Source organism: Cynoglossus semilaevis, chromosome 5 (genome assembly GCF_000523025.1).
Source record: "Cynoglossus semilaevis isolate Cse_v1.0 chromosome 5, Cse_v1.0, whole genome shotgun sequence".
Lineage (NCBI taxonomy): Eukaryota > Metazoa > Chordata > Actinopteri > Pleuronectiformes > Cynoglossidae > Cynoglossus > Cynoglossus semilaevis.
In genome coordinates, this window is record NC_024311.1 from 8,757,476 (window position 1) to 8,777,369 (window position 19,894).

Here is a 19,894-nt window from a genome sequence, read left to right on the forward strand (position 1 = left end):
CACCAGGTGGTTGGCGAAGGTGATGGCGATGACGGCCTGGCTGGTGGGCTCGATGATCAACAACGACGTCCACAGGCGGATGAACGCCAGGAAGCCGCCAAAAGACTCCAGGATGTAGGCGTAGGACGCCCCCGACTTGGTGATGGTGGTGCCCAGTTCAGCGTAGCACAGCGCCCCAACCACGGAGAACAAGCCTCCAATCACCCAGATGACCAGTGACAGTCCGTAAGACGCGCTGTAGATCAGAACCCCCTTGGGCGAGACGAAGATCCCGGAGCCAATCATGTTTCCGACGATCAGGCTGACTCCGTTCAGAAGGGAAATTTCCTTTTTCAACTGCATGGTCTCCTTCGGCAGCTCCGAAGTTTGGGAGGATCGACCTCCGACCACATTGGTCCTTGTGGATTCTTCCAGGTCAGCCATGGTTCCAGAACCTCCAGAACCACCTAACACAGAGAAAACAAACAACGGGGGGGAGTTTACTGAGCAAACGCCACCAGAGTCCTTCTGTTGACTCACTGCAAAAAGTCTGACCGGGGGCCTTATTTTGGACCACAAAGGGCTTTAAACAGGTGTTTACAACAATGCTAACAGACACTGCTACACGGATGTCGATCGAATGTTTGTCTGTTTTGTTGACCGTTTCCTTGTCATTTAATTGTACCTTTTAAACTAAAAGGTTCTTTAACAAAAAAAAAAGTCTCCTCTCACCGGAGAGAACCAACACGAGTCAGCAGCAGACTGTTGTCCTGATATTCCCTCTCCTCTTCCTCCTTCTCTCTGTCTCCCCGACGGTAAACACCGGTAAAACACGTTCGTTCTTCAGCTCCTTTGTTCTCCCCTGTCCTGACCGGTGTCTGCGGAGACACCGTGTGTCCCCGGGGTCCACAGGAGCAGACACACCAGCTGTCAGCAGGTGTGTCTCCGTCTCTCTGTCCGTCTGTCTCACCTCTGATAGTTTCACCGTCACATGAGGCAGCGGCTCCTCCGTCACTCCTTCATCATCAGAGCCGGTAAACAGCTGCTGATGATGGAGGAAGAGGAGGAGGAGGAGGAGGAGGAGCTGTGTGACCAGGGGCGTTACAACAGCGCTGACCCCCCCCCCTCCTTCCACAAAAACACATTCAGCAAAAACTCACGTGCTTCCACAATGGACACACCATTTATAAAAAAGAATTCTAGTAGTAATGTTACAAGAACAAAATGAAACATTATTAAAAAAAAAAACTTTTAAAAATGTTTTCAAGGAAATATAAAAACTCTAACAAAAAATGTTTCAAGTATATATAATATGTAATAATTCTTACAAAGAATGTTTCAAGTATATATAATATGTAATATTTCAAGTTTATCACAATATTTACGAGTAATTTTACCAGAGAAAATATCATTAAATGATGACAAAATTGTCAATATTTACGGAAATTTATTTTTTGGGCTTATGACAAAATAATAACCCTCCCCCAAAAATTATAGGTTTTTGGTAATACAGTTGGCTTCTCATCTTGTGAGAAAAAAAATATTTATCAACAAAAATTGTCAAATGTTTGAGAAAAATTTTTAAGGACCAAAAAAAAAAAGAGTCACTCTTTTGTTGTGATTTTACACTGAAACATCAACCAGGAAGTTGTGATCTCTCTAAAAAGTCACAAGTGATAATAATAAAGTTCAATCCTCAGGTTTTTGGACTGTGGGCGAAAACACACACACACACACACACAGACAGAGCAGCAGCTAAAGGTGGGGCTCAAACCAGTGACAGACAAACCCCTCTTCCCTCCAAACACCAGTGGGAAACATGATGGGAGACGACCCAAAAAAACCCCTCTTGTAACCCACCTGAGGGTCGTGACCCAGTCTTTGGGAAACAATGCCATACACCATGTGACCCTGTTAGTTTCCATTTTTACACCTGGATTCTCAAAATTCATTCTTACCTGGTCAACGTTGGTGTCACCTGTGACGTTTGAAAAGAGCAGGGAGTGACGAAGAAACCACGTCTGAGTGAAAGGACAGAAGACAAAACCCTGGCTGTGGACAGATGAAAGGCAACGTTCTTAGGAGATAAAAGACGTGACGTACTCTGACATGGAAGTACTGACCAGAACACTTAGGTATGGGACGGTTTGACTTTGACTGTGTCCATTTACACACAGTCCACAGATCTGTATGTTGTACAGTTCAGGTGTCTCCTCGAGTGTGGGCAGCGACCCGTTTTGTGGGGTGGATCGCTGAGACATTTTGAACTCATCGTCGTATCTGAGCAGTTAAGAAACGCTGGCTTCTCTCCAACGTGTGAGGGCAGCGGTGAAGCCGACTGGTCTGCTGGTGTCAGGGACACACTTTAATTAGAGTGGTCATGTCACAGTCAGAGGACAGCGCCGCCCTGCTGACCTGCGGGTGACGTTGTTGTTACGTGGGTGTCAAAACGCACCAGTGTCAAAGTGTTCTGTACTCTTCAAATACATGTGGTACTGCACATACTCTGCACATACTGCAAAGACCTGGCAGGTGCAGTTTCTCACAATACTACAGTACTACAATATAAAATACTTTGGATCACATGACCAACCGACAAAAGGATGAAACACCATCAAACAGCTGTAACATGTAACAATGTTTATAATAACAATATTAATATATTCAATAAAAAATAATGAATGATTTTGAAATGTGCCGTAGTACTAGTAATAAAAAACAAAGATAATATTATTATATAATACTACCGTATTAGAAAGTAGACATGGTAGTAACAGTACTGCAGTAGTACGGTTACTCATTTTTTATACACAAACACTTGTGGACTTGGGTCCGGAAGGTTTCAGGTTCGAGTCCACCAGCTGCCAAGTCACCACTGAGGTGCTCTGAGCATCCCCACACACTGCCCCCTGCTGACTGTGGTGATGGGTTAAAAAGCAGAGGCTCGGTTTTGTTGTATCCTGGTGGTACAATGACAATACAGACCATAGAATAAATAAATATAAACACAAACACACACATAAAGTCATTCCTTACATTTTCTAAGATAAAATGTATGATTTTTAATAATCATCTTCTTTCTATTTACATCCAAAAATATACAAACCACTGAAATGAACATTTTCAAACATTGGAATCATCACAGTTGAATTAAACAAAAATGTATGGAACAGTTGGACAGAAATGTCAATTTAACTGGCTATATATATATCTATGTCTATAGACATATATAGTACATAGCTTTACTATCACAACATGTGCAGTTCACAGCTGTGGTGCTGCTCTTTATGGAATAAAGAATTCTATATCATTCTATAAAATTCTATTTATGACAAGACAACTAAAGTGCTTATTTAAAAGAAGCTAAAAAGGGTTTACACAGTACAACATAACAAAAGGCTTATCTATGGTCCAACATAACATATGTAATAGATATATACATATATGTATACTGTATATATATATACTGTGTATACATACAGTATATATACACACACATACATATATAGTATATACTGCATACATATATATATATATGTATATATATATATATGTATAATCACAGCTCAGTATCACAGCATTCATAAAAGGTTTTTGGACATGAACTTCTTTGTTGATCAACTAGATCCAGTCTAGACAACAACACAGACTCCAGGTCTGAGTTCCTGAGTCAAGGCTGCATTTCTTCCTCGGAGAAGAAGAATCAACACAGTAGCTTTATCTCTGTTTGTATTTGAACTGAAGACCTTGTTTGACCGTCAGATGACCGACCGTCAGGTGACCGACGTGACTAAATTCATCCGTTTGTCTGCTCTGCCTGGAACAGCAACATGTCACATGATCATTATTATTTACACATGAGTCTGAATGTGTCAGGCTTTAAATGAAATGACCTTTACATGAACTACTGCAGGATGTAGAAGGTTCCACCTCAGAACACTGAAGGTTCTAGATTTTTGTGGTTGGACTTGTTTGGCTCCATGTTTTTTTTATCACCAGAATTAAAAAAAAAAAAAAGATTAATGCCCAAAAGAGATTGGTGGTTACCATGGTTACCGTGGTTAAAGTGAATGTGTATTAACTGTCTAACTTCAACCTGAATGAATCCAGCAGTACTTTTATCATTGAGGTCCAGTATGGTTCTAGTTTTACTACACGTAGTACTTCATGTAGAACCTGTACAAATACAAACTTTATCTTTGTGTGGCTCAGTTACAGAACTGATATTGACCCCACGTCTCAGCTGAAACCTGACGTTTTTGTCAATTGAACTTTTTTAGCTGCTGGCTGAAGGGAGAAGAACTGAGGAAACACTCCAACGTCAGTGCGGACTAAGAATTACAGCCGAGTCACAGTGATGTACGAAATGTCTCAGCAGTTGTTCTGCCGTGACAACAGAAATGATGGGTGAGTTTTCACTGCTGCTCAGGGTCACGTTTAAATTAACTGGTCACATTTGAAGACACAGCAGTATAATAATAATAATAATAATAATAATAATAATAATAATAAACCAAGGACAGGATGGTGTTGTCACAGTGATAACCTGACTCAGCTCTTCTCCTGCAGCATGTGTTGTCTGGTGGATCCAGTGCTGTTGCTGCAGAGTGTAGAGGCAGCTCGTTTCCTCATCCACTCCAGCATGTAGAACCGCAGCGCGATGAAGAACCCTGGTGGAGAGAACAGGAACAAGAACAAGAACTTTATTCCACCAAAAGAACCATTGTTTAATTTTACCATTAAAATCAAAGTCAGCCTGAACACCACAGTAATAGTACCGTGTATGAGGGTTCCACTGTTTGTAGTTGGAATTAGTACCTGGAATAACATGGAGAAATGGCGTTTCCACAAAATAGACTTGGAGAACCTCAAACAGTCACTCACCTACAGCTGAGGACATTTCTGAAGAACAAGCTACAACTGTCCTGGTACAGACACAACAGCGAACGTTAGCTACCAGGACTGGGTTTGTCATTGTGACACACCACTGCACTCCACATTTCTGGGTCAGAAACTTAAGAAAGTTAGGTTTGTCATTGTGACACACCACTGCACTCAACCAAATGTGACCTCTGCTTTTTACCCATCACCACCATCAGCAGGGGGCAGCATAAGCACCTGCTCAGAGCACCTCAGTGGTAACTTGGTGGACTCGAACCTGAAACCTCCTGGACACAAGTCGCTTCCTTAACCACTGAGCCACCACTGCCACCTTTACTCACACACTGATAAAACTTCTCATCATCCTTTTGATCACCCACTGTTCTCCACTGTTACACTGACTCTACTTGTTTTTGACAAATAAAGGAAAAGCTCCTTCAACAACAACAACAACAACAACGTACAAAATGGTGTCAGAAGCACAGACCTTGAAAAGAGGTGAGGAAACAGGAGAAGAAGAGGACCAGGTCTGACATGAATTCAAAGAAGGTCAGACCCCAGAAGGTTCCAAAGAGGCAGCTCAGGCCCCAGATGCTGAGGAAAGCCACCTGGGTCTGCTTCCATTCGTCTCTGATGCGGATCTTCCGGTAGACCAGGATGAGCATCACGATACCAGAGGAGACCAGGAGGAACACCGATGTGATGTTGGTCACATAGTGAGCCAGCAAGGCCTTGGTCGAGTCTTTCATCCAGCACCTGCTCGCCACAAATTAAAGTGAGAAAAGCAAATAATCAAATGTCATAATAATAATAATAATAATAATTGCCCCTTATTTGTCGCACAATGTGGACCTCCACAGGAGGCGCCATTAAGTACGTGGCTGCAACACACAGGGTGCCAGATGGGAGGCACCATTAGAAATATGTGGTTAATTTGGGAATCAAACCCAGGACTCTCTGCTCTGCACTTGCTGTGGATTCGCACTAACTGCTTCACTATGGAACCACAAACAACATCTGTGTCTGCATCAGGTATGGGCCGGAGGCTTTTGAACTGGTCCACAGGTGCACAGGACATCACTGGCCTATAGAGGCCGCTAGAGCACAATAGTGGGTCTTTAACTAAGGTAGGTGGACGACCTGCTTGTATGTGGGCTCCATCTAGTGGTTTGCAGTGGAATCTCACCTGCTGCGGGTGTGTGTGATTTCAGAATTGAAATGCAGTTTCAGTTGTAGTACTACTACTTCATTGTACAGTGTTTGTTTGTCTGATAGTATAATGTAATAAATGATACACTTTTCTCTCTGTGGCCCCGGGGGCTGTTGACCTCTACCTCAGTCTCTCAGGGCTTACATTTGGTACGGGTTGGAGAGGTCATCAGCTGAAAAGACTTCTCTCAAGCCGTAAACGTCGCCCACTGCTACCAGGATGATGACGGGAATCAGGGGCAGACCTGAGGTTTGATGAAGATTTGAACGTGGTGTTAAACAGAACCGTCCAACTGAGACACTGATCTGATGAAACCAATCAGCTTCAAGCAGCAGCCATTTTAATGACTAGTTTTAACGTGCTAGCTGAATACTGTCAGGGTTTCAGACAAAGTTCTAAATACAATATTTGTCACCGTACTCACCGAAGCCCAGCAGGTTCCAAATGTATGGTTTTGGAGAAGGTGTAAAAACCACATACACCAACCAGAAGGTGTGGAAAATCTCTATACCCATCCACGTGAAGGAGCTGAGCAGGCTGTAATGCATTCCGGCCCCCACCCAAGCACACAGGGCCTCGCCCCCCAGGTTGGCCAGGACACCAGTCAGGAAGAAGAGAAGATGAAGAACAGCCAGAGACAAAGCCAGACCCAGGTGGATGGGAACTGACTGTTCCTTAGACTGACGGCTGGAGGGAGAGGGGAGACGGGGGGATGTGAGTCGGAGGGCAGGACGGGGAGCGGGGGGGGTGAGAGAGGGAGGGAAATCAGATACTCTGTATACTACAGTACACTGTCAGAGCAGTACTCTGTCTACTACAGTACTCTTTACCTCTTAGTGCAGAGAAACACGATGAGAGCAACACAGCTGATGAAAGAGGCAGCGCAGCCCAGAGAAGTAATGACGGTAAGAGCCATGAGATGGCGCACTGGTCGAGGCTGCAATTCCTGCAATTGAACACAAAAAAGCATGTACCAGCAGGGGGAGCTCGTCTCAGCAAATGCCTTTTTTTCTTCAATTTAAAACTTTGCGTCTGAGGTGTGTGTATTCATTCACCGTCTCACACACGTTTTTGCAGCCTTTAATTTTTAATTTTTTTTTTTACTAAAAAGAAAATCCAGAAAACCAGATGCCGACTGTTACACCACACAAACTGCATAAGGTAGAGAATTTGTTTGAGTACTTAAGAATGCAAAAAAGGTGGTGGGAGTGAGTACACATATACAGTCACCTCTCCTCTCAAATATAAAAGTACTGTGTCTCACCACCAGCACAGAGAAGTAGGTCAGGTGGTTACAGAAGCACTCTGTGTGTTCGACGCCTCGCTGGCTTGTCACACATCCCTCTGCTAACCACTTAACATGCACAGGATCTGCAAAAAGAGCAATGACAAAATACACAGGAAGTTGATGCATCAGTATGTGAACATTTATAAAGTTTGTCATCTTTTTCCTTTCTTTTTTTTTTTTTTTACTTTTCCTGGAGTCCCAGGCCACACACTTCCTCGAATGTTCTTCCTGGAAATAATATGAAGAAAAAGTCAGGTCAGTTTCAACCTACGGTAAAACAATCACGTGACCACGCCCTGTGACTACGCCATACTTGTATGGCGTCATGGTAAAAGCTGATCCTGATTGGCTCAGACAGATCAGCGATGATCTCATTCTCCACAGTGATGTCCACCACCTCACCGAGGATCTTCGTCTCCTTGTGACCGTCCTGGAACATTGAACACCACAGCGACATGACGTTAGCATATATTGAGCTCTCCTTCGTGTGTTAGCATAGCTGGAAGACCTGGATGTCGGAGCGGAGGGAACAGAGGTGAGTTCACGGAGAACGTTACCTGGAAAAAGGTGGTGTTTGTGTGGAAGGTCACCGCGACCTTAGTGGTGGTCCTCATGGCCAGTTTCAAGGCAGGCGGTAGATGGACGGTGATGGTGGGTTCTTCATATTCACCTCGACTGATCTGAAAGACAGCTGGGAGTTAGCGCTGAAGAACAGACACCCGTGGACGGAAGCTCCACAGACGACAGACGACAGACACCATTCACCTCCACTCTGCTGCTGTGACGTCAGTAGATGTTGGAATCGTACTATGACTACGGTTTATATTGTTGACTGTGAGTTGTTCGTAGTACACAGTACAGCTGTAGTGAGTAGACACTGTGTACTGCAGACTGCTGGGTATTTGCTGTGTAAATGTCTCTCGTGGTTTGAAGAGAAAATGTCAGTAATGTCAGTGAAATGCTGCCACCAGGATCTTCCATGTGGTCAACACAGAAATGTTTAAGTGCAGCGACCTCTACTGGCCTGACCCAGAACACCTACTCATGACCTCAACCCCCCGGCCCCGTATGTTTGGTACCATGTTCATTGACGTTTTCATTGATTCTGTGCTTTTATACTAATTTAAGTGCAGCGACCTCTACTGGCCCTTTTCATTGATTCTGTGCTTTTATACTACAGAAATACTTTTTTTTAATGTAGTATAAATACAGTACTTGTACTCACATAAGAAAGATGTGATGGCACACAGTAGCAATGTACTGTAGTACAGTTTGAAGTTAAAAGACAACACACACCCCCCGCCCCCACACACCCCAACCCTGAACAGGATTAAACCTATAATTATGTTTAATCCTCGTCAGGATTAAATATTGTTAAATATTATTAGAAATGACTGTTTACAGTACTGCAGTAGAACTACGGGCTTCTCTCAGAAACCTAATGATTTCCACACAGAGTGTTTACTTCAAGACTTAAGTAGTAGGATTCAGTGCAAATGTATTACAGTACTAAACCTTTGTAGTAAACACTCATTTAGTTTTTTTCTTCTTCTTCAACATTCAGTCTTTTTCTCTCAGCTCTTACAGGAGATGACAGGTCGTAGGGTCTGGAATCTTCCAGGTCGATGTTGAAGCTGACGGGGATGAACTGCTCAGCTCTGTGTTCAAGGCTGGACACAAACACAAACATGCAGGAGATTAGACGGCCGTCGGAGAGGTAACCTTCACCCTGACACTAATTTAAAGTCTCACTTCTTCGGGATGACTGTACTTTAAACTTCACAACATTCAACTTAACAATTAGGACCAAGTCACAGGAGGAGGACAAACACAGCCTGTTCTGAAAAAGGAAAGGAAAGAGCAGAGGAGGTTACCTGCTCAGATGGTTGGACTGGAGGCTGGTGTCTCCACGCAGGGTTTCTGAAACAGTTTCATCCGGTTTAATTAAATACAAAGCCTTTCATTGGACATTGTTTTAACTGTAAATGAGCAGAAATGCTCCTCACTGCAGGGAACTCTTTCTCCTTTGAAGGTGTAGCCACTGAAGGTTTCCAGAGAGATGACGTCTGTTCTGATCATTGCCTTCTTGATGCCGTGAACCACTTCAGGTCCTATGGAGGAGCGGGACAGGTCAGTGCAGCAGGAGCCTTCAGGGTGGGCTGACCTGCAGAGGCTGAAGTTCTGTTGTTTGACCTGGACAGAGGAACGATTCAAAACGAAACAAACTTTTGGTCAACACCGAGCAGGGAGACCCTTAGGGGTAGGATGAGAGCACTGCAGGCACGTCATGTCTGTAACCTCAGAGTGGAGTCATTTGTCTTTGTGGAAAGAGAATTAAATATTTACTACAGTAAAAAGCATCGTGAATATAAAGTCATTTAAAAACTGACTTTCTTTCTTTGTTGTGAAGGCAGAATATTGTTGTTTATACTGATTTTTCTTCAAATGAAAAACTATTTATTTGGTATGTAGCCCTGTAGAGGGCACTCTCCTCAGTCGTGTTTCAATGTTAGCAGCCTTCCTCTCCTTCTTCTTCCCTTTCTCCTCCTCTGTGCACTGCTGCTCACTGTCAGGCCGTCTCACCTGCAGGATGAGGCGATCCAGCGCTGGCTCCCAGTACAGACAGAAGTTACTCGCTTTCTCGTGACCAAGGCCATAATGGTCCAGTTGAATCCCATTGAAGCGCCGACACTGAGCGGTCACCTGACCGTGGATGGACAGAGTCGTCCTGTTGGCCGAGACCGAGACGTTAGAACATCCAGGGGAGATGTTCACGTCCAGCTGCGGGGAACCTAGGTCATGGAGCCAAAGGCCACAAAACGTCCAGTCCATGTCATTTTCACCAGAACCTGCAGAACAGAAGGGGGCGCCGTGAGTCTGTGCATTTCAAAGTCCAATATGAAAACATCAGGTCATTTTGGTGCAACATTTCTAATTACGAAAATGTTTTCGTGAACAAGAAATCATGTCGTGAGTGCAAGTGAAACTGCACTGGTGGGGAGATCTGTTTCCGTGTGCGTCTGCACATTTAGGAGACAGATGTGAGTCTGTACTGACCACAGCTGTGGTTGAAACAATCAGTCAGACGAGTGCAAAAACATTATGACTGCACAGACGTTTCACATATTGAAAAGTAAAAAAGCCAACAAAAAGTATTTTTTTCCCGCTCAACATTTAATCTGACATTTTTGTTACCGTCGTTCACTTCATGCGTTTTAATCCTTTAATTGGAACATCAAACTTGTAGTTTTTAATAATATCAAACTCATGGTATTATTTTGGCTCCTGACCTGACATTGTGGATTAGCTATAATAATTGTCCCCTGTTGCTAAACTTGCCCTTGTACTAGTACTATTAGTGCAGATATGCACTTATATTTAAGGGCTCATCAATGACACACTGGGACCAGCTAACAGTAGTTTGCAGAAGTCCGCGAACCACAAGTTGGAATCTCGTGATTTTGTCGACTAGACTGATATTTCCTGTTTTTAAAATCACATTTCTTCTTCCTTACATAACTGAATAAAAAAAACCCTCCTCATTCTCAATCCATTAATAAACTAAAATAAAAAAATAACCAATAAACAGAAAACAAAACCTTAGCTATTGTCTCGGACAGTTTAACTGGTGGTAAAGACACTGAGCTTTTCCCCGTCTTACCTGTAGAGAGAACGGCGATGAGGACGAACGCAACCTTCAGACCATCACGTAGTTCAGACGCCATCGGTAGACCCTGCGTTAGAAACACAGGTACAATTAAAGAAGAGCACGGAGTATGTTCAGCCACAGGAGAAGACTCTGGGGTTTGTAAGAATTATCTTCTCGTCTTCTATCTTCTTCTAGTGAATCATCTTGTGCGACCAAGAGTGGTGTTAGCAGCTCAACCACACTACATGGGTTACTGTGTTGTCATCATAAAACAGGAAGCACAGAACCACAGAGCAGACACGACCAGACGAGGACAGAGAAAGACGACATCAGAGATTGGACCATGGAGGACTGGGGCTCAGCAGGATATTAATAACTGGAGTCCGACACACCTGATACTCCAGACCGCTCTGAGACCTGGACCACAACATGAGACACGTGGAGTTGAACCAATAAACAGCATTAAAAACACCAGATGACAGAACGACAGTAAACAGACCCCCGTGCTCTGCAGTGAGACACTGCTACGAGCTGAGAGAAGACACATGAGTTCCATACGGACCAGTGTTGTGGTTCTCCAGGGAACCCAACTCAGAACCAGTGGAGGTAACATTAATCTGGAGGCCACACTTCCAGATTAATGTTACAGTCCTTTAACCAGCCAAGTCACAGCCAACAGTACAGACTCAAAACTGTATTCAGGGGCCACAGCCAACAGGGGTCTCTGGCAGGATGTCTGTGAGGTCTGCCGAGGTACTGCAGGAGGTTTCTAACATTTTTGTTCCATTTGAAAATTGTTTATAATTTCCCTCCATTTTTGTCTTAAAATAATGAAGATATCGTAACATAATATTTGCATTATTTCCATAGATAATTGTTGTAGGTTAAATATGAGGCATGCAGCACTGATAGGTATCCATTTAGACGTCATTAAATAACGTAATTTTCCTTTTTTAATATGATGCTGATGTTATAGAAATAATTCCCAGGGCCATACAGGTTTTTATCACATTTCTAATTACTACATTAACAAGTTTCACTTCATTCATTGTGAGGTTTGACTTGAAGTGGGTATTTAAAGTGAAACCTGAACTTCTTTCATATGACACCCTGTGGTTTTGACACTTCCCTTTGTTTATTTCATTTGAATTAAGTTAAACTGGTGTCTTGCACCCTGCAGTTCCCTGATCCTAAAAAGGGAAGGACTGATATTGATGCACAGCACACACCCAAACGTGACTTCTGCCTTGAACACTCATCTTCACTAAGATGAGTCCCCACACTCATCTTAGCGAGTGTGGGGACGGTGCTATGCTCACTGTACTACGATGTTATATACTACTGATGACAACACAACAATGACACAGCACACCACTGCACACAACAAACTGTGACTTTTGCATTTAACCCATCACCAAAGTAAACAGTGGGCAGCTTTTTGAGCCATGCTTAGTGCACCTCAGTGCTAACTTGGCTGGTGGACCTGAACCTGAAACCTTCCAGATCCAAGTCCGCTTCCTGTTAAGGCCCACTGTCTGTTGCTGTTGACGTTAGCACAGAAATAATTAACACTATAAACAAATTTAGGGTTCAATTTATGTGTTATAATGATAGAATTATTTATTATATCATTCAATCAAATTAAAAATAAAAATTATAAATTCTGTAATTATATTTATCCTACCTCCATTTTAACTTAAAATTAGCAATCGGCTACGGTTCATAGGAAACAATACTTAGCAGGTTCTCACACTCAGGTAACTTTAATATATTTCCACTCTAAATGTATTCATAAATAATATTGTTGTTCATACTCGACCTGTGAAGCTGATTGCACCAGCGTACACACCTGGAGCTGCAATCAGTTCTTAGCTTCATGGTCCTAGCGTGTACTGTGTTTGCAGCGCTAGCATGTAGCCCACAAGAAACCAAGGCACTCAGGGCAGAGAGGAGTTGTTAAAGAAGTATTTCGTATTAGCATTTACGAGTATTTTCCTTCTATAGCTATAAGTATTGACTCTGTTTTCACATCGGTCTGCGTCAGCCTTTTATTGGTTTTGGCCTTTTCTTTTCCTCTTTCTGTTATCTACAAACTGCCTCCTCAGCGCCACCTCCCTCTGCTGTCTGCTGTTTGACCTGGGCTTTGTCATTTCGCGCTCATGACAGCGTACGTTCTTATCGCACGACAGAGACGTGACATTGTTCCATAATCAGGGGCCAAGCAAATAGTCCCCTTGTTAAATAAATGTTTTGAATACGGTGTCACCGGCCCTGGTGGTCCTCAACCCAGACCAGTCTGACAGGAACAGGGTTTGACAGACCCTGAAGATCCTGGTCAGGTATAAATCCAGTTTCTGACTGAAGTAAACAGAGGCTTTAGGAGTGTAGTAGAAATATATGTTTTTTTAATGAATCTGTAAGTCATTGGAACTGACAGTAACAATATCAGCAGGTAGATGTCAGTGTTTTTCACTGTGACTAATGAAAATGATGGAGTTGTTGTATGGAAAAATATCCATAAAACGTGACTAATGAAAATGATGGAATTGTTGTATGGAAAAATATCCATAAAACATGTCCAACAGTCTCAGTGAAAATGTCTCTTCGTTTGATGGTGTTGATCAGTCTACAGTCCTGAACAATCCACCTGACTGTGGTGTCAGTCAGACTGTCAGTTGTCCTGATCTCAGTCAGGCTGCTCTGCATTAATGATGGAAACTTTTTCATCTGATTCATTTCACAAACTAATTCACGTGTTAGTTTTGAGCCCCACTGTTTAGAACTGTGTCATTATTTATATTTTTGCACTGTGTTATATAACCATGTCAGGTCTGTGGCTGCTGTGGTGGTGATACAGTCTTAATAAAGAGAAAAGCCAAAGTAAATCCCCTGTTGGCAGAGTAGCAGTAGTATCAGTAGTAGTATTAGTATTCGTAGTATTAGTGGTATCCCAGTTCTCGGCTCCTTTCTTGGCTCTGATCTCTGCTGAGCCCTCAGGGCTTCAGCAGCACCAGGATCTACAGCCTCTCTGCAGCTCTCCCATCGATCTCTCCTGAACTCTCTGCTCTGCATTCTCTGCTCATCAGCACAATAGGACTTTAGTCCAAGACTGTAATGAGAAAAACCCATTTAGTCTTACAGCACATCCTTCATTCTGTTCTGAACCAGAGCCTGAACTGAACACAGACGTCCTTACAGCACATCCTTCATTCTGCTCTGAACCAGAGCCTGAACTGAACACACACGGTACCAGGGTCGTGCACACGGACAGACCGGGCTTCAGGACACATTTAAACATACTGGACTGGGCTTCAGGACACATTTAAACATACTGACATAATATGAATAAAGAGATTAACACACGCATTGGGATTGACCTCTGACCTCTGCAGTCCAGTTAAGGTACAGTATCAGATGTTTAGTCTTCAACTTTACGTGATCACTGATGCAGCAGCCTACGCCTCAGAGAGTGACCGCCGTGGCCACGCCCACAGGAGTCACAGACGACGCCTCAGTTCTTCACACGTCCTGAATGGACCCAGTGTCAGTGGCAAACACATCTGTGTCCACAGACAGACGGGAACGCTCTCACATCGTCGACAACAAACGTCAATACAACGGCAACATGGACGTCCACGTGACCCTGACTGAGTCTCAGTAAGAGAGGACGGACTTGGCAGCCTGGAAAGTTTTTAATATTCCTTGAGCAGTTTACAACAAAGGTGTTTGTCTTCAGAGAGAAGTTTTAAACATTTCTTGTTCACTTCACAGAAATAGAACCATGTGCATAAAAATATGCAGTATCAGGTGAGTATTACACAGATACTTCATTAAGAAATTGTACTTCATACTATTCAATATTCTAGTCTGTCGTGTATCAAAGGCCACAGTTTTCTTTTTTAGAGTTCACAATTTATCTCCTCACTTCACACCATTTTTATCTTCCTGTGGTTTAAAAGCTGAGTAGTTCAAGACATGTAAATCTCCCCTCCCTTCCTCCCTCACCTCACCTCACCCACCCTTTCACCCACACCATTGTTCCCACAGAGCACCCAGGCAGTAATTCAGTACAAGAATTTGCCGTTCTCTGGTACATCGTCAGCTTGACTCGCAGCGGACTGTGGGTTTTTTTTTTTCACTCTTAAAATTAGCCTGTGATGTAGCATGCATGCTAATATGTAGAATGTTAGAACAAGAATTACTGTGTGTGTGTGTCAATAAAGTCACATCCTTGTGTTTTCCTGTCAATCATCATCTCTGTTAGCAACAGTCATTGTCCAGTACCATCATCTCTGACAGCTAGGACCACTCTTTACAAATGACATTTAGTCATTCACTTTAGTCATCACTGTAACTTGTCGTTAACGTGTCATGTGTTAGCCACTGCTGATGACATCACAGAACATGAATACCAACTGTATCTCAGTCTGTGCCGACGGTCTGTGGGCCGCAGACGAACCACCAAAGAATGTGCCGGGAACAGACCAAAGCTGCTCTTTGTGTCAGCCTTTAGAGCTGGAGCGACAGCGAGAGTGAATGAGGGTCAAAGGTCACACGCTAACACCCAGGCTTTCTAAACCAAAGCTTTAAAACACCCACAGATACACAAACAAGAACACACTTCATATGAACGACAGTGAAGAAGTGACTTGTCAAAGACAGATGTACGTTATCACAGTTATTCATTTGTCTGGTTTAAAGCTACAAAAAAATGTGCACTGCACTCCCTAAAGTCACCAACAGTCCTGAGGTGAAAGAAAAAGAAGAAGTCAACATCCTCAGTCCTAAAACCAGGCGTTTATCAACAACATTTTCACTGTGGGAAAATGCATCACGTGTTGATAAAGGCGCTGATGTGAGACGAGTCTGAAGACACAACATCGTCAGTGTCTAGAGCTTTGAACCAGACTTGAACGCATCGTGGTTTACGGTCTCACAACAAACTCATCACGAGAGTGGCAGCACGAGACAAACGAAAGTTTATATAGTCATTCTAGGAGTTTGGTTATCTGTCAGGGAACACCACACACACACACACACACACAGAAACAACACTGGAGATCAAGTCCAAACAACTGAAGACCCCTGGACTAATGTTGCTCATGTGGAATGCACCCTGGGCTACATTTGTATGAGGGCCATGCATTCTTTGCAAAAGCACCATAGAGATGTAGTGCACACACACACACACACTGGATGTGTGTGTGTGCTCCTTTATCTGCTCCTGATTGTCCTTCCTTTGGATACAGGAGGAGCAGGTGGAGCCTGAGATTGTTCCACCGGGGCTATGAATAAATCAATAAAACATACACACACACACACACATATACACGCATACTGACAAAGGCCAGACTATAATGAGGCCTAACACCTCCCCACCCCCTTGCACCCTCTACTCTTATATATGGTGACTACATTTATTCTGCCATCAGGGGCTTTTTCTCCCTCGTTTGAAAACACCCACCGACCAAACACAGAGACGAGACTTTCAGTCACATTTCCACCGCGTGGTTTGAATGATGGTAGGTGTTCAAGTAATTCGGTCGACTTCCCGTTCATAATACGGTCACAAACTTTTCAAGACATTTTCACACCTTTGTGCACCATATGTATGTGAGTGGGGTGTTTTGATTGCGTTTGGTTGGAGTAAAGAAACCACACGCCTATAGCTGGAAGCAGTGTGTCACTGTTCTGTACTGTTCTATAGCTGGAAGCAGTGTGTCTGTTCTGCTAATCTGAATCTGAACTGTGGTTTGACACCATGAGTGACACTGGAACAGCAGCGACAGTAACATTAACACTTTGTTTATATTAAACTACACATAGAAACAATTGGTGATCTGCTGAGAGCACGCTAATATTTAGCGATAAATTCGTTAAATCGCATTTGTCTTCAATAAGGCTGGATTATTATCACATCCAGACATTAGTAAAATAATGTGAAAAAAACTATTAAATTGTACAATAACGAACATTTTTTTTGTGACTGGCGTTATCGCTTGTCTCGACCAACAAGGCCATTTGCGTTGGGGCTAGGCCTGCTGCAGCTCTCACATGAACAGAAAAGTACAGAAAGGTACTGATTAATAACAGAGTTATTACTAAGAGCTGAAATTCCCCATCAGCATAGTACTGAAGAATATACTTTTACTAATACTTTTTGGGCTACGATCCAGAAAAAGGACATTTTTATGGCCCGACTGAATACAGGCCAATTCTCAGGGCAATTTGTTTTTCTAGAGCAGACAAAGAGACAGGTACCTTAATGTTGTACATTCATCTGAGTTTACATTATAAATAAATATTTAAATGTTACTGTTTAAAAAGTAAAAACTGCTGTAAAAAATAACTTTTGTTGATTAATATATATGTTAAAATAAATGTTATTTTCATTTTTCGTGATAGCATTACACTGGCTGGGAATTTCCATTTTTGAATTTTGCATAACAAAGTGACTACTTGAAAATCATGAGACACATTCAACATCGTTTGCCGGCACTGGTCTTAACGTATTGTACGAACTTTTTTTTTTTCTGCCTGTTCTTTTACTGTGTTTTTTTGTTTTGTTTTTATGTACTTGGTTCTTTTTTTATCTTAAATGTAAATTAATTGAGATGTTTTAAAAATGTCTAGTGTAAATGATATTCGCGGAGTTTCGTTAGACACCAACGTATTTTTAACGTTTAAAAAAACGTATCTTACCTTGACGGTTTTATATCGATGCTGAGTCCAATTCGTCGCAGACTCGGACCACAGGAGAGGGGGGAGGAATCAACTTTACTGCCCTTCCACCTGCTCGCCTCTCTTTGGCTCCTGGTCCGCAGCCTTCGGAACACTTTAAACGTTTGGAGATGTTGTTAAAGTGGCGGAAAAAGCACACAAACACGCTCAGCAGACCGACACTCGGGGCTAAAGCGTGGACCGAAGACAAACGAACACAGTCCTCAGCCAACCAAGATATTGTCAGTGGGAGCGAGGTGCGAAGAGCAGCCACTGGATAAAGTCCGTGACTGAGGATCAGAGCACTTCCGCTACAGACCCTTCACAATAAATGAACCGCAAGAACTACAGCTATTTTCCCTTCACTTGATGATTGATTTGGAAAGATTGTAAAGAAGAAGAATATTCTGAAATATATATTATTTTAACAGATGTGAATAAAAGTATTTTTTTAAATCACCCCGCCCTTTAATGTGTAAAAAAAGTGTGTGGAAAAAAAAACTTGTTGATGTTAATTGAGTAATGCATTACTGCGGTTAATTTGACTTAGTTATTTTATATAATAACAATAACAATAACAATAATAATAATAAATTCCTAAACAACCCTGTCTCTGGCATTCAACACCCTCCTCTGACGTATTTTGAGAACTGTTTCCTGGTACTGTTGTTTAACTTGACAGCTGTCAACACAGAAGCAGACAGACAGTCAGTCAGGGACTTACCCAGAGACTTAAACAGTTATTTAATGAAAACAAAACTTCCCACTCCTTCTATTGAGTCACAAGAGAATTGTTTTTATAACAAACTACAAACAATCACCGTGTTTTCAGTTCAGTTCCTAAAAGCCCAAAAAACATTTGTTATGATTTCTGGATGAGGAAACGCTGTGATCGCTTCACCTGTGGAGTTCGTGAGGTTCGATTTCCTTTCGCTCGTCTTTGAACAGTCACATCCAGAAGTGTTGGTGTTCTGTTCCGTACGACCACAGACAGCTGGCAGGCTTTCAGGGAGCCTGTAACCACAGACCATAGACTCTGAAGTCTGTGGTGAACAAGAGAATCGTTTACTACCTGAAACAAACCAAACTATCGTCAACACCTGGTGTGACGTTCAAGGCCTACTCTGGACACTGAGGGGCCGAGCAGTCACGTGATATGATATTATAAAAAATAAATAAATAAAAATGAGTCAACGTTTATGCAAAACTTGAGCAGTTATAGTGCATACTACTTCATCCAGTGTGTGTTTGTTTGAATCCCTTTGTTTCAGTGAAATAAAAAGTAACTCAGTGTCACACCCAGAGCAGGTCAATATTTAAACAGCAGTTTTTTTTAAATTATTTGATGTCTTTGTCCTCTGACAGTTAAAGTCTGTTGGACCTCAACTGGAAAGAACTGGGCACAAATATTTGCCCTTGTATTCTCTTGGTACTGTAGTACACGTAGTACAGAGTGACCTGTGTAGTCAAAATAAAGAACTCTCTGTCTCAGTGTGGACAGGTGTGCACACACACACACACACACACACACACACAGGTCTCATTCAGTCAACTTCCTAAAAACTATTTCCATTTTTTCCCCTCTAACCTCACACCGCAGCCTGAGGAATATTAAAATATAAATGAATACAATTGCATTTCATTAATTTAATACGACTCTTCCACCGTGTGACCAGCAATAAAATAATAATTTATCATCGTTATTATTTATTTATTTATTTATTCTTATTAGGTGTACGGGTTTTTTTGTTTTGATAATTATAACAATGAGACTTCTTCTAAAATAACAATGATAACAATTCTATCAGAATTTGATACACGACAGAATTCCGTCAGGTACGACTGTGGTGGAGCTGCACCACTGTCTGCATAACAGGAAGTACAACAGTGTGTGTAAAAAAGAAGGAACGTGTGTACGGTTACAGTACAAAGTTCCCACCAAGTATACTCTGTGTAGTATACACCGTCAGCCCATACTGTGTGTACTACTCTATAGATGTACTACTGATAAAATCCATTTGTTAGAAACAACCTACTACTACTACTACTACTACTAACAATACTATTAATAGACAGGGACTTGTAAATCACATACACTCACTCATACACACAGATGGCCTGTCAACATCACAGCGGGGTCCACAAGCTGGTCATTAGAGGTCGCAGT

General features: G+C 42.4%; 2 protein-coding genes across 2 annotated transcripts in view; both read right to left on the bottom strand.

Moving 5' to 3' along the window:
* The window catches only part of LOC103378980 (Y+L amino acid transporter 2-like), a 4,222-nt gene extending 700 nt beyond the window's left edge, over nt 1-3,522 (bottom strand). Inside the window, exons 1-2 of the mRNA XM_025055865.1 lie at nt 1,938-3,522; nt 4-446 (exon numbers count right to left, since the gene is read on the bottom strand). Coding sequence (XP_024911633.1) covers nt 4-423 — 420 coding nt within the window. The 5' untranslated portion in view covers nt 424-446; nt 1,938-3,522. The remainder of the gene's footprint in view (nt 1-3; nt 447-1,937) is intronic.
* Nucleotides 3,519-18,068, bottom strand: LOC103378975 (adhesion G-protein coupled receptor G5-like). Its single transcript, XM_008310354.3, has 15 exons — nt 17,710-18,068; nt 11,020-11,092; nt 9,942-10,207; nt 9,365-9,551; nt 9,233-9,278; nt 8,944-9,028; nt 7,916-8,038; nt 7,672-7,788; nt 7,544-7,586; nt 7,335-7,441; nt 6,901-7,016; nt 6,495-6,757; nt 6,215-6,314; nt 5,348-5,616; nt 3,519-4,649 (listed from the first exon to the last, which is right to left on the bottom strand). Exons 2-15 carry the CDS (start codon nt 11,081-11,083, stop codon nt 4,531-4,533), a joined length of 1,905 nt encoding a protein of 634 aa, XP_008308576.1. The 5' UTR covers nt 11,084-11,092; nt 17,710-18,068; the 3' UTR covers nt 3,519-4,530.
* Nucleotides 18,069-19,894: the final 1,826 nt, after the last annotated feature.

Excerpts from the sequence above, each read along its gene's own strand:
- LOC103378975 (XM_008310354.3), bottom strand. The coding sequence starts at position 11,083 with ATGGCGTCTGAACTACGTGATGGTCTGAAGGTTGCGTTCGTCCTCATC. Across the intron at positions 6,758-6,900 it reads GTGTTTCTCTGCACTAAGAG|CCGTCAGTCTAAGGAACAGT; the intron begins GTAAAGAGTACT and ends CTCTCCCTCCAG. Across the intron at positions 5,617-6,214 it reads CTCTCCAACCCGTACCAAAT|GTGCTGGATGAAAGACTCGA; the intron begins GTAAGCCCTGAG and ends TGTGGCGAGCAG.